At 39.0% G+C, this 14,810-nt stretch overlaps 1 protein-coding gene across 5 annotated transcripts in view; it reads left to right on the top strand.

The window, feature by feature from the left end:
• CDH13 (cadherin 13) overlaps positions 1-14,810 on the top strand; it is a 516,496-nt gene that overhangs the window by 169,889 nt on the left and 331,797 nt on the right. For all 5 annotated transcript variants that reach the window (XM_074839583.1, XM_074839584.1, XM_074839582.1 and 2 more), the window contains one exon: positions 4,875-5,083. In XM_074839583.1, the coding sequence (XP_074695684.1) occupies positions 4,875-5,083 (209 nt within the window). The remainder of the gene's footprint in view (positions 1-4,874; positions 5,084-14,810) is intronic.

Raw genomic sequence — 14,810 nt, 5'->3', positions numbered from 1 at the left:
ACTCAGCTAGATGAATAAGCTGTGTAGTAAGACGCAGCGGTTAGTTCACTGCATGTTTGTAGTTTTTATTTTCTTGAATGAACCCTGCATATATAGGCCTAATGTAGACCTGAAAAGATAGGGAGATTAATTGAATCTAGAGCTTGTATGTGTGCAAAAGACTTTAAGGTGCCACCTAGTCCACCCTCCTGGTTTGAAGCAGGATCAGGCACTGAGATTGGTCTTGAGTGATTCTGGATTAAGCTGGTATTTGATTAACCTCGTGTTAAAACCCTGCATGTCCTCAGCATCCTCTTTTAAGGGTTAGCCGGAAAACTTTCTTCAATATCTGTCTGAACCTTCACACAACCAATATCCACAAAACCATTTCTAGTTTCTGGTTATACAAGTTAGTACTCAGAGGACATGAGGAGTAATTAATTAATCACTCTTTATAGTTTTTACATAGAGATTTGTACACAGGCTTTGCGTACAAAGCAAGCTTCTTCACCAGAGAACTAAAAATCCTATTTGCCCTGTATTTAATGGGCTGTGCTTTTTTAGAGCATCAGCAATGTGTAGGTTTGTTTAAGAGATAGATGATGTAGTGCCACAGGTGAGAAATCAGATCCTGAGATCTCCCCTGAGTACCTGGCAGGGCAGGATAGTGTGGTCAGTGCCAGGGCCAGCCCAAGCTATGTAGCTGCTACTGGAGCCAGGTACAGGCAGCTCAAGTACTGTAAATTCTGGGTTATTTGCATTGGCTTTTCCCCAGAAGCCGCAGGAGTTTAAGGAAGCAAATGTTCCCAGTGAGGGGCATCGTGAGAATGACTGGGAATGCAATGCAGTCTTGAGTGGTGTTCCCTGGTCATCCCAGTCCAGGAGAAATCATCATTCTGATAAAGTTCATATTTGCCCCTAACTTCAGACTAGGGATTTTATCTAAGGCTGCAGTTCCCTTCAACTCTCTTAACAATTGGCTTCAGTTTCATGTCTGTTGGCCCTTGGTCTGAATATTCTTTATTGTTCTCTATCCTTATGATCACTTAATCTCCTTCCACCCACTTCTAATTTCTCTCCTACATATCAGTACTTCTCAGAGCCTTTTCATTTTCTTTTTCTCTCCTTGCTATTAACCTCATCAGATACTTTTGTGCTAGAATTTGGAATTGAAAGCATCAGTGCTTTTGGATGAGATATGGTAAGAAAACAGTTTCTCTCTTTCAAACAACTCTGCTTCTGCCCTTGGAAAAAGTTGTAGGGTTTGGTAAAGGAAGGTCAATAGATGAGCAAAATATAACAGGTCTCGAAGTGTCAAATTCATAACTCCAAGGGAATATAGAATATAAGTCCAAGTACTCCTGATTCCATGTGTTGAATCTGCATGTTGGTCTTCAAATTTCTGCAATGCAGATGGAAGCAATGCAGGAATCTCAAGGTTTTTGAATGCTGAGCAGCAAGGTGGGAGAAGTGTGCTCCCAGCCAGCTTCTCTTCTCTTTGAGGCACAGCACAGCGTGGCCTCTTCTTGAGTGTGACCTGTAGTGTTTGGCTGGTGATGCTATAGCTTCAAACTACGACATTTGTTTTTAAGTGATTACTTTATCATAGTTTTGTTAGGCTTTTAATTTCTTTTACTTCTGACAGTTTCTCAGAGAGTGATGTCAAATTTCTCCAATTGCAAGCTATTAATAGACAGTAGATCATCAGCAGTTTTTATATATGAGAAGCACATATTTATTCAGCATAACAAGGTACCTTTCTAAGACCCTGTTTCATTGTTTTTTGGTTTTTTCTTAAAGGGAGGAAAAGAATAAGTTAAAAGAGAATCTACTCATAATTCATCAAGACTGCAATCTGTACAGTGATTAGTATAGAGAATTTCAACTTCCCACATTTGTGGTGACAGGAAAATTTTGTCTTTTTTGCGGGTTGATAGCTTTAGGAGGTTGCAGTGAATCTGTTAAAACTCCTGTCATATCACCAACGTAAATTGCAACGGGTGGTTTTACACCAGGGAGGCCTTGCTAACGGAGAGCCTTCCATCAAAATCCTACCGTGAGCAAAAGACCCTTTTTTTGTAAGCAGGTCCTGGCCTCGGAGAGCACCGTGGACACCAGCACAGTCAGTCTGAGCACTGTGAAATGTTTTAAACGGCTACTGCTCCCAAATTCTGTGGGTTTTTCCCCCCCCTGCTTCTACTGCAGCATAAGACTTTGCAAGCAGGGGTCTGCGACATGACAGACTGAGATAGGTTTGTCTGGAGGGATTGGAGTATCTGAGGGGAAAGAGCTTTTTGGGGGGTTTTTTATTTATAATCCCTCTTGCTTTCAGCAAAATTCAATGAAATGGCAAATGGGCTGATGAAATTCTGGTTTGTTATCCCACTGTGAATCCAAGGATAGTTCTCTTGCCCTCAAGTAACGTAGAGGAAATGGGAGTAGCTTTTAGTTAAAAATATGTAAGCAAGCCTAAAACTTGTGCAGAAGCAGATCCTTCAGGTGCTGGGATAATTTTTATGCCAGAGACTGTGGTGACTGTAGAGTTTGGACTCTTCTCAGTAGACAATAGTCAGGCACAAATTCACAGGATCACAACTTTGTTCTTTTAAACTCCCACCTCAGGCTCCTAAAGTCTTTGTGGATGTATGGGGTGTGTGGGGGCTGCAGGGCCTCGCTGAGGAGAGGTGGGGCTGCGCGGGCGGGGCAGAGCCGGTTCCAGCCGGTTCCACAGCTGCCCCACCACAGGGCACAGCTGAGCCCCTCAGCGAGGCTGGAGGAGCCTCTGTGGAAGCCTTTAAAAAAGGGGCAAAACACCACCTGGGAGTGAGGGAAAAGAGTGTGAGTGAGCAGTGTGAACCCCAGGGGTGGAGGAAGAGGAGGAGGAAGAGGCTCCAGGCAGTGGAGCAGGGATTCCCGGCAGGCCCTGGAGGACCCCACCCCAGAGCAGGTGGGTATGTCCTGAAGGAAGCTGCAGCCCGCGGAGGGGACTCACGCTGGAGCAGAGGAAAGTGTGAGGGGGAAGGAGCGGCAGAGAGGAGCCATTATGAACTGACCGTAACCCCCTGTTCCTCATCCCCCTGTGCCGCTCAGGGAGGGGAGGCAGAGGGGTTGGGAATGAAGGAGTGAAGCTGGTTCTGGGGAAAAGTTGGGGGGACAGAAGGTGCGGTTTTAATTTTGTCTTTTTTTCACCATCCAAATCAATTTTAATTGACAGTTAAATTAATTTTCTCTAAGTCAATTCTGTTTGGCCTGTGATGGTAATTGGTAAGTTATCTCCCTGTCTTTATCTTGATGCATGAGCTTTTTCATCTTATTTTCTCCCCCCATCCTGTTGACGGAGGGCTGTGTGAGAGCAGCTGGGTGGGCATCTGGATGCAGCCCTAGGTCAACACACCACTGCTGATTCGGCAAATAGTGTCCCACGTCTCATATTCTACCTTATTCTGAACTTTGGGCATTTGAGATTTTTGCTTTTGGTTAGTGTTTAAATTAACCTTTCTCATCAATATTCATCATAAAATGAAGTTGTATTCAGATTCAGAAACCAGCAACCATTCTTTTTCTGTGTGGTTCTACTTTGGGATTCAATCCTAGCGAATGCCCAGAGAGGAAGGATCTCCACAAGGTCCTCTGGCAGCCTTGTCTTTAAGTTGGTATGTCTGGAAATAGATGCAAAATTTGGAGAAGAGGGTTTCTCCTAGGAGTGTTGTGTGGCCATCCACTGTGATATTCTGTCTGTGCTTTAAGACCAGTTATAGAGGTCTCACGATCAGGAGAAGTTTAGTATTGGTCAGGCTGTGAGAGAATGTGAGATGATTTTTTTTTTGCTTTAAAAACAATGACCCAGTACAAGAAGTCTATACAGTGAATTTAAACCATTATGCAAAGTTCTTTATTTTCAGTAACTCCATTTTCTTTGATCTTCTGTAGTCTGTATTCCTGTCTGTATTCATTTCTGAAAGTGTAATGCAGTTTTTAAAGATCCAATAGAAATGAAATGTAAAATCAAAATAGCGAGAGCGAAGAGATAAGTGAAAAGTCTACAGCAGCACTAACTCAAGGAGCAGATAGGGAATACAGAAGATTGTCTACAAAAAAAACCCTTCACATGCAAATACATTGTTCAGAGATGTCAAAACCTGAGAAGTTTACTTAGCAATTACAAGTTTGTGGTGAAGACATCTTAATCATGTAACTGGTAGTTACATCACTAACGTCTTTTCCAGCATTTTGTGCAAAGTGAAGCTACTGGAATTGGAGAAGGAACTTCAAGCAAAGTCTCAAATCTTTGTACTTTAGAGACATTTTTGTCTTTATGCCAGCCTTTCTTAAATGCTTAAAATCTTCCATGTAAAGTGGAACAAGATTATTGACAGCTGCTGTTTAATTAAAAGTTCTCATAATTCTTAGCTGTACTGATGTTGCGGCTCATGCACTATATTACATGAGGTTGAATATTCTGTAAACAACCCATTCCAAGCATAAAGATTTACTGGATATCGGAAACCACCTTGCCAGCAGAAGAGCCTTTAGAGATCCTGGGTTACTATGAGGAGGATAACAAGGTCTCTACTGCTACTGCCCAATTTGTAGAACTAGGTGTGCATTTGATTTGAGGGGTCACAAAATGTTCATGTCCAAAATGTTTTATCTCCTGCCTCCTGAATTAGCATGGTCAAAATCTCTTCATCCTTCTGAAAGTGCATATTCATAAGATTTGTCTATGAATTATAGTCACACAAATATAAAGCTTCTTTGAAAGTTTTTCCCCTTAGATTGAGCGATATTTCTTCCTGAGATCTGTAGGCAAGCCGATAACATAAAGATGTTTGAAGTCTATGTTCCAGAGTGGGTAATCATAATTGTGTTTTTTCTTTTTTCTTTCCCCCTCCCAGTGGAATTTGATGACTGCAAGGGGAATAACAAATTGAACTTCGAAGTTTCTAACCCAGACTTTAAGGTGGAACGTGATGGGTCTTTAGTTGCGCTAAAGAATATATCAGAAGCCGGCAGAGCCTTGTTTGTCCATGCGCGGTCTGAGCATGCTGAGGATATGGCAGAAATTTTGATTGTTGGAGCAAATGAAAACCATGGTGCATTAAAGGTAAGATGAATACAAAAGACTAGAAGAAAGTGTCAGGGAGATGCTGCTAGATATTTACAAGTACCATCTAGGACTGTAAGCAGTTTTAATCTGTTAGCAGAGATCAAAATTAGTCTTCAATCCAGATATTGCTGTAACATTTTAGTACTTAGTTTAACTTAAAATACAAATTTTCCAGGTTTTGAATGATGTATTACATCTTCAGGTGTAAATGCTAAACATTCATGAAGAATTGAGTCAAATGAAAGAACCCGAGTATCAAAACTGGCTGGTTCTTCTGGTGTACATTATGCCAGATAACCACAGTTTGGCTATAAACTGAAAATGAAAAATCATAGTCTAAATTGTGGAATTAGAATTTACAGAACGTTCATGTTTGCTCCAAGTGTAAGTATGTGGCAATGAATTCTATGCTGTGGAATTTAAATTTTCATATAGGTCTGCTTATCTGGGATTGTTATGTGTTAAACTATATCAACATCTGCACACAAATAGCAACACATCTGTACATTCTGTGCACTAGTGATTTTTGCTTCACTCTGTCCACTGAATGATGTGTCTTTTTCTTTCCACTTCTGAATGTCAGTGTAATACTAACCTCGTACTATGGGGAAAAAGTGCTTCACAAATTGATTGAATTGTTTACTTCACACTCATGAAAGTAACAAAGGAAATGTGAGATATCCTTCAGTTCTGTGTCATGGTATTTAGGAGAGAGACAGGCAGGACAGTGCCTTACTGGTCTTACAGTTAAGCCTGGTACCTTTACAGACCTATAATTTCAAGGAAGTATAAAGAAGCCATGATAAAAATGACCGACATATTGTTTTATTTTGGTATTTAGACTTTCAGCTGCCAGCATTCTCATTATACTTCCAACAATGGCTTAGTTTAACTTAAGTCTTCTATTAAAAAAAAAAAAAAATTAGCTTTAGGGGAAAGGTTAAACAAACTTCTGAAAGTCCGTGACTGAGGAAAGGTTTTGATCTGCACTTTAAGCAGCGTGCAATGTGAATATAGATTGCCAGCAGGAGTGACGGTTCCAGAATGTGTAACTGCAGAGAGCTGATCAGAACACTTAAATGGAATTTAATTTTATTTAAATATGCTGTTTCTTCACAAAGTTAAAATTTAACAAGGTCACATTTGAGAGAGTCTCTTACATGGTGGAGCTGTGGATTTAGGACGATGCACTGCCAAATTCAGAGTAGGAAAGCTACACTTGCAGGAGCTGGCCACTTGGCTGTCCTGTGTGTCAAACTAGCAGGGAATGCTCCTTCTGGTGCTTTCACAGGAATGTTCAAATGATTTTGTTTTCACTCCAGGTTTTGAAATCTTAGGAGTAGTTTCAAAATGGGGATTCTCATTCTCCAGTTAGAAGTTACTGAAACCACAGAGGAGTTTGAGACATCTCTGACAGGATGTCTGGAGTTAAACTTCAGGCGATGGATTTATGTGCGAAGATCTGACTCTCAGAATCATATTCTGAAGTTTTATTCTGGTTTTCTTAGAGAAGCAGCTCTTCAATGTCTTTAAGGGGAGATAGTTTATGGAAGTTACAGTCTAGGGGAAGTCTTGTCTCCTGAGTAGGAATTAACAGATGTGTATTTGCACAGGCTGTGATACAGCTTTGTAAGTGACCTTTTCTCTTTGTCCTGTTTGGGTTCTGGGTAGTCTCCCCTCAAAATGTTCCAGCAATATTAATTAATGCCTGGTGTTGAAATCTATCACCAGACTAGATTCAACAGCCAAGTTTAATTTGGCCCCACTCCTGGATTCTGTTCCAACCACTTTGTGTTGTTCAGAGAAAGAAAACCAGTCTAAGTCTGGCATATTCTGCCACTTGCCAGTCTTCCCTCATAGGTGACTCCTCAAAGCAATATCATAACATCATCTCTACCTGCATTCATCACTTCCTTATGGATTTTGATATTCAGTTCATAACTAGATTACCCTTTTAGTGTAGTGATCTTTGGCATCTGCAGTGCCATTGAAGAGTTACACAGTGCTTTAATGTGTCCCGGGAAATCCACCTTGTAAGGATCATCCTTGTCTTCAAGGGAATATAAAGATCTTTGGGACTGGCTGTCCTACTCTGACCTCAGACAGCACTTTGTAGCTGTTAAATCAGTATTTTTTACCAACCATTTCAGCTATTGTTGCCTATTTTAAACACAACAGACAGTCTTGTCTTTCTGTTTGTCATCCTTGAGAAGGATATAAAGATTACAGCATCCTATCTAAAGTGATTTTATGATAAATTTGAACTTAATCCTGTACTTTTGCAGTCTAAATGTGTCAGCATGAAAACAGCAGAACTGCTCCATCTGTTATGCAAGGAGTCTTGGCTAAGAAATGCTCAGATGGAGCCTTAGTAATTCAGCATAATTCTGTAGGGTTAAGATGAGCACATGCTAGAGCACTGCTTAGCATTCAGTACTTAGAGTACAGTACCTTGTTTTAATTAGGGGATAAGTAGTTCTTAAGTATTTCCCTATTGCCAGCAACTGCCGTTTCTTTTCTGAAAGCATGTAACCTACATCTGTGAAATCCCATTGTTAATGTTTCTCATTGCAGATTCCCAACATGTTTGGAAATGACTAACAATGATCTCTAATGTGCTGACTGGCAGTCTGAGCCTAGGAAGAGATAGAATAATTCCTGAAACTTTCTGATTGCTACCGCCCATACTTTAGATGAACATTGAAAATATTTAGAGGTGCAATCTGGAGTGTGCAGAAAAGCTTTTGGTATTCTAGTGGTGGAAGGGTGCGGTTCTTTCCTGCTGAAGATGTGGGAAGATTCCAGCTAGCCTCACTGATCAGCCCTATGTGATTAACTTAAACTAACTTCATGGCCACAGCATGATCAGTGGCTGTTAGAATACCACTTACTATTTAACTCTGCTTTTGGAGTCTGAAGGGTGTGTGTTCTTACTCATCTGCCAGAAGCATATTAGATCTGCAGAGCCTGCAGCTTTCTATCAAAGGGTGGCCATAACTACAATATGAGAAGGTAGATGGTTCCTCAACATCGTCAGCCAACTTGGCTGTTGCTCTCTGATCACAGAATCTTTTTTGCAGGGTCTAGTGACAGAGGGGCAGATACAGCACTACTGCCTTTCCAGATGTCTGGATGTTTCTGCAAAATACTCTAAACATCCTGAATGTCTATACCTACAGATATGCATATATGCTATTGAGAGCAAAAATCTGCACATCAGATTAGTTAGACTGATTTTTTACAACCTGCTGTTACTGCCCCTGTCCTGCTATGGTTTTGGCTGGATATATTGGTTACTGTCTGTCTTTACAGACGGGAGTATTCATAAAAAAGCTACTGTCGTTTTTGAGGCATGTGGAATATATAAGTGCACAGAAGAGTTGCCATGTGTCTATGGAAGGTATAACATTACAGTGTGGCATCTTTTTAATAGTTATCTGTGGGTACACACTTGTACCCTCAGGCAGCCAGAGTGCTCAGTGAAAGAAATGAAGTTCACTTGCATTCACCATGGGGTAGTACTGGTGAGGCATGCACACCTGCAATCATGCGCTGCTTTGCCTGATGTTTGCTTAATACTCTTCTATGCAGTCAGGACTTGAGTGCTTGGTGATATTAAAAAAAGGTATGGAAATGTTTCTATTCACACAAAATTCCCAAAATGAACTTCTGAATTCTGAATAATTCATAGAATTGCGAAGGTTCAGATCCCTAATGGAAAAATAAATCACTTGCAAACCCTAGTTGGGAACAAACTGACTGAGCCAATGAGTGGCAATAATTATTTTTTTAACTTATGTCTTATCCAATGCTTGGTCTCTGCTTTGTTTTATGGAAACAGTAGGACGACCGAAAGTTGGAAATTTCATTACATCAGAGCATTTGGCTAGATGTTAGTGGATTTATTTACTTATTTAAAGAGTCTTGTTTTGTGGAAGACAGAAAGTAAAGCCAATCTCTTGTAGAGTCTCGTAACAGATTGTGAGTTGCAAAAGGCAGCAAGCTGGGAGTTGAACTGAGTCCTCCAAGGCTAAATAAAATGGTTGGCTGCTACTCCTTCTCCCCTTCTGTAATCTAATGCTGGTTTTAATGAATATACCCTTAGTACACTGGGAGCAAAAAGAAAACCTTGGGAAACAACCTTTCTCTGCCTTTTTTTGTATGTTGGCGAAATGCAGCCTTTTTTTTTTTTTTCTTCCCCACAACAAAGTGAGTTATTTAGAACTTTTATTTGTTACAGCATCACAGACACAGGGTGAGGGGTGGGGGGGAGTGAGATATCAAGAGTCTGGCACCAAAGCAGATAAGAGGGCAGGCAGATATTCAGAAATTCTAGGCTGGTAGTAACTTCACTGTATGGTGCTCAGCAGTCTTCCATACAGAAGGATGAAATGATTAAACAGAAACTGTCAAACCCTCAGGACACTTTTCAGGCACTAGATGGAAAAGGAATAGGAGAAAGAAAAGAAGAGATAAGAGGGAGGAGCACACCCTGAGACAGCATGTTGTAGACAAAAAGTTTAAAATCATCTCCAGAGTAGCTCAGATCGAAGGAAATGAAGTTGCTGTAGTTCTGCTCCTCTGTCCAGTCCACTTTGTAGCAGCTAGGGGCTAGTCAGATACGCTGTTTCTGCTTTTCCCTTTGTCAAACCATTGCTTTTCCCAACATCAGTATGCTGCTATGTTTATTATAATGGGGACAGAAGAGGCAGCCTGGCCGAAAACTTCCCCAGCCGCCTTGCAGACCTGAATTCTGTTTCCTACTAAATCACTGCCTGGATGTATATGTTTGTGCAAGTTGCTTTATGAGCGTGACTGTTTCCTAAAGTATCAAACAGAAATAACAAATCTAAGCTCCTTGGGTTTAAGCATTAGCATTTCTTGTTTGTTTCTTACTCGCTGCTTTATCACTCCAGGATAGAGATTGCAAATTTTATTGATATGAAGTGAAAAGTGCCTAGAGCCTTAAATTCTACATGTATGGCTTTCTGCCTTAGAAGAGATGATAATGGATCAATAATCTTATTATGAATTGGGATTCTCTCACAGAAAAAATATTCACATAAGGAAGTGAATAGTTGAGTTTAGTCATCTGGCAGTTCAATAATTTATTTGGAAAATAAGATCAAGAATCAGCCTCTCTGATATAGCAAGCAATCGTTCCCATTAACGTATATTAGCATTTTTTCAGTTTATAGAATAGAGTTCCAAATAGGCTGAAAATGACTGTGCAAAAGTATGAAGATGGACTCTCATATGAGATATTGACAAACAGGCTAGAAGAGTTTCATATTATTAGATTTTGCTTATAGCAGTTGCTGCAAAAAGTAATGCACTGCATAAATAAAATACCATGTTTTGCATTTAATTTTAAGGCACAAAATAGAGTAAGTCACAGGGGTACATCAATATCTATGATACACTTATGAGTTATTATACTGATCAAAACAGTATATGGAATACCATTTTCAGAAAAACTGTGGAGATATTTTGCCTTTGAATATGAAGGTGGCCTTCAGGCATGTACAGATGGGATTTTTTTTAAAGAACAAACAAAAGAAAATTCATCTTCTCAATTTTGTATTCAGTTTTGGCAGAAAGCTTAACATAGTAACGTTCTCCTACTAGCCGTTAAATGATTAATCTGTTATTACTTCTTTTACTTTTGTTCGTTATCACAGTGCAGACACCTATTGACTTAGAATTCATGCATGAAAAGCTGAGGTATAAGTGATTTTAGAATTTAATACCTGTGTGTTAATGGTATTTTGGTAAATGACTTTTCCCTGCTTTAATCACCAGTGAAAGGATGCAATTTTTTTTTTTTTTTTTAAAGTCTGCAATGCTACATTGCGGGTTTCACAGAATACATCTTAATTAATGTCAATGAAAGCAAGAGCTTGTTCTCATCAATGGGTCATTCTGTAGTATCATTTAGCTGCCTTTTTGGCTATATTTTTATAAAAATCCTCTGTGCAGACCACTTGTTGTTGGGGCAACAACAAAGAGCGCCTTTTATATAAGAAATCTCCTTAACCACCGAAATAAGCTATTTTCCATAGAAATTCCAGTCACCTACTTTCCCTTTTTATCCCTCAGTCTGATGCAGGACCTGCTGGAATAATCAGATTCCAGCAAACTTTAGATCACACCCTTGAAGCAGGAATTTTGTCTGACAGTGCCGTACGGACGTGACTTCCCTACCCCTTTGCTGGACTGTTTCTGAGTGACCTGACAAGTCCCATGGTAGTGCACAGCGATTATGATTTTTTCATATATAGCCATGCTCCCCCTTTTACTCAGCTCTGTAGCAGAGCTTCACCTCTATTGATAGGCTTGTGCTTTCCCTCAGGCCTGGACTGAATTTATACTTCCAACTTAACTCTGCAGATTCCCACTACCAAAGAAATGCAGGTTTCATATACACTGGCTTTGGAGTTTGCTCTGACAAAGATCCATTTATCTGAGAATTATTATGGTGCCAAGAGATGTGGCAGTTGCCATAGCAACAATTACATATTGTGTTGAATACCAGAGTAAATACTATAAAGAACATGAGCCACTGGTGGGTTTCATTAATTTAATGTTCGTTTTTGGGCAAAGTGTGTCTTGTAAGTTTATTCACTGTATGTATAAATGCTTAGATCAAACGTGTGGGCTAGCTTTCCTTCCATTTCCCTCAGTGTGCAACTTCAGCATGTAAATGAGAAGTGCTTCGTTATTTAAGGAGAGAAAAATGGTCTTATAGACTGGAAACATGAATAATTGACTGTGAAACAAGAAGGTGTTAGCTTCTGTGAATGTTCAGTGCTTTTCTCTATGAGTAATCTACATTCAGATTTTATGTGAACTAGGGATGTATTTATCCAGGAAAAGGGACTTTGTGCTTTTCAGTAGCAAGCAGTGCTAAGACAAGTATAGAATATGTTTAACAGTGATTCAGAGGTGAAATGAGATGATTTTTGAAACAAATGCAAACCTTGTTAATTATTCCAAATTATTAACAGAATAATGAAAAATGGGGGGCAAAAATATTCTAAATGAATGCATTTTATTAAAAGCTTCTAAAATCATAATTTCTTTCAGCCCTGATCTGCATCTAGACTTCTCAGTTTAGTTCTCCTTGCAGTAACAGGTATCATCCACAGGACATTTTCACTATTTCTTGGTGTGCTTCTGGTGTAAATTTAAGGTTTTTGTGGAAGGTCAGAACCAAATGCAGTTCTGGAATGCAACAAATTTTATTCTATTTTCTTTTAAAACACATTTCGGTCTTATCCTTCTTCCATAAGACTTAATGACAAAGCTTCCATAAATCTCACTGAGAGATTATTCAAAGATTCTGAAGTCTTTTATCTGAACTAAAATTCACCCTGGCACAGACTGCCAAGAAAATACCAATTCACCTCTTGCCCCTAAAACATTTTTATGAATGTTTGAATGGTAGATGAGTTGTGTGAAGACATTTTGAATTGAATTAGCTTCTTTTTATCATCTAGGACGCTAACTGTCCTTTATCCACTAAAAAAAAAAATCCACTAAATTTTGTGGATGAGTGACAAGTCATCATATGCATTGACATATAATATTTTTTTAGGTTGTTTTTGTTCTGAGTCCAGCCTGAAAGTATTCTGATATAGAGAAAACTATGCCAGTCCTATGCATTAATCTCCAGAGACTGATGGAGCTATGTGGAAACTTGTGACAGAGGTGCAGGGAACATATAAAGGGAGCCATTTGGAAAAGGTTTAAATTTAAAATTCATTGTAGTAAATGAGGATATAAGTGAGAAAGCAACAGGCTAAGCATGATTTAGTAGAACATTAAGCAAGATCATAAAGGATAAGTAGATGTCTCTTAGGATATGTAATATCTTTCATTTATAAAGCGGTTTTCATCCTGTAAGATCCTTAAAGTGTAACTATTAAGTACACAGAAAGAATATGTGTGTGTGGATGTCTATATACATACATCTGTAAAAAGAGGTATCTGCATAGATATCTTTAGTGTTGGTACTTATATTACATTTTCACATCAGGATAGGAACAGAGTAATTTTTAAATAAGAGACTTGGGAAAAGTACATGATGATTTCTAGATGTAATGAAAATTGCCATGACATCCTTAATGTCCTCAAATCCATAATGAACAAGTGACGTTACAGAAACCAGAAGAACCTGTGAAACTTCTGGTACAGAAGAAAAATTGTCCATTTCTTCCACAGTTGTTCTCATCCGGCATGCAGGAATGATGCAGTCAGCATATGACAACTACCCTGGTTTCACCAACGATACCTCAGATTTATTAAGGAACAGAGACAATTCCAAGAGGAGATCAAACTAAGTTGTGTTCAAAACTAAACTCAAGGCTCTTCTTTGTGTCAGAGACACAAAATATTGCTGGTGTTTTCCCACTCTAAGCTTTTCCATCAGCTTCCAGAAACAGGATGGATTTGAGAGAGAGTCATAATAGGAGAAATTATTCACATGAAAAGATGATTTCCTGAGTAAGAGTTTAGTCATTTCTCTCCATCAGACACATCAATAATCATTCCTAATGATTGCCCTGGTAGTTCCATGCTGGTTTTCACAAACCTGAAGGAACATTTATTATGGTTATTGCAGTAACACCTATCTCAGCACAATATCTTAAGCATTTAATGCAGCATCACAAAATAAAAATCTACATTTGTCCTCCCCTAAGAATTGATTCTGCCACTGCAAGGGCAGATGGCTCCTTCTGGACCTAAAATTCCTTATTTGTTGATCATCACAATTCTGTTGCTTTTAAGAGTATTCTTCTGCATCTTATTTTACAGCTAGTTTTCTTAAGGACCTAGAATAACTTGGCAAGTTGAAGAAATATTCAGTGTAAGAATGACAGAGTTAAAGCTTAATATAACTTGGTATCTCCATAATAAACAACTCTGTTAACGTTTACAGTCATATTGGAGTTATTAATCATCCAGCTCCTCACTTCTTATTTCACCACCAAATCAAACTAAATAACCTTTGCATTAAGAAGTTGATCCATCTTATAAAAAATAATTTTACTGGTTGTTTATCTATCTCCCCTTCTTACTGAGAGGGCACTAGGGATAGTGATTACACAGGAAGAGAGTGGAGGGGCAGCAGGTTGATTTGAACTGGCCAGTAGTCCTGCTATGTACAGTAATTGGCTGCTGCTAATACTTTTGGTACCACTAAAATTCCTCAGTGTCCTTCATTACATTGGAAAAGATAGATTCTTGTTTAAGGTAACTGGCGAACAGATGTGCTAGTAGGAAAAGGAGAGATTGGATTTGGTTCTATTTTCTTAACAACCTTGCTATGACTGTAGTTTGGTGCATAGCAGTAAGCAAGAAGCTTCCTGGTTAGTAAGAATAAACTTGTTAAAATATTTTTAGTAATTGTTCTGGTAAGTGGTTTGATTCAAGTTCTAGCAACACAAAGTCATTTAGTCAGCAACTGTTCAAACTACCGTGAACAGATACACTTTAATTTACCTGTAAGTCAGCAAAAACACCCTTGTGGTTCATGGTGTTCAATACTTGTTGAACCATTTGGCATATGTTTGAACTCAGCAGGAAATTATCTTGAAATCATTTTGTCTTTCGTTTGTTGTTTGTTGTTGGGGTTTTTTTGTTTGGGTTTTTTTTTTTAATCTCTAGAATAACCTTGTGGTTTGGAAATAAATGAATCATGGACCTAGTGTTTGCAGCTTTT

The sequence above is a fragment of the Strix aluco genome, chromosome 14, assembly GCF_031877795.1.
Source record: "Strix aluco isolate bStrAlu1 chromosome 14, bStrAlu1.hap1, whole genome shotgun sequence".
Taxonomy (NCBI): domain Eukaryota; kingdom Metazoa; phylum Chordata; class Aves; order Strigiformes; family Strigidae; genus Strix; species Strix aluco.
The sequence above is the reverse complement of the archived record's forward strand: the minus strand, read 5'-3'. Positions and strand labels throughout refer to the sequence as shown.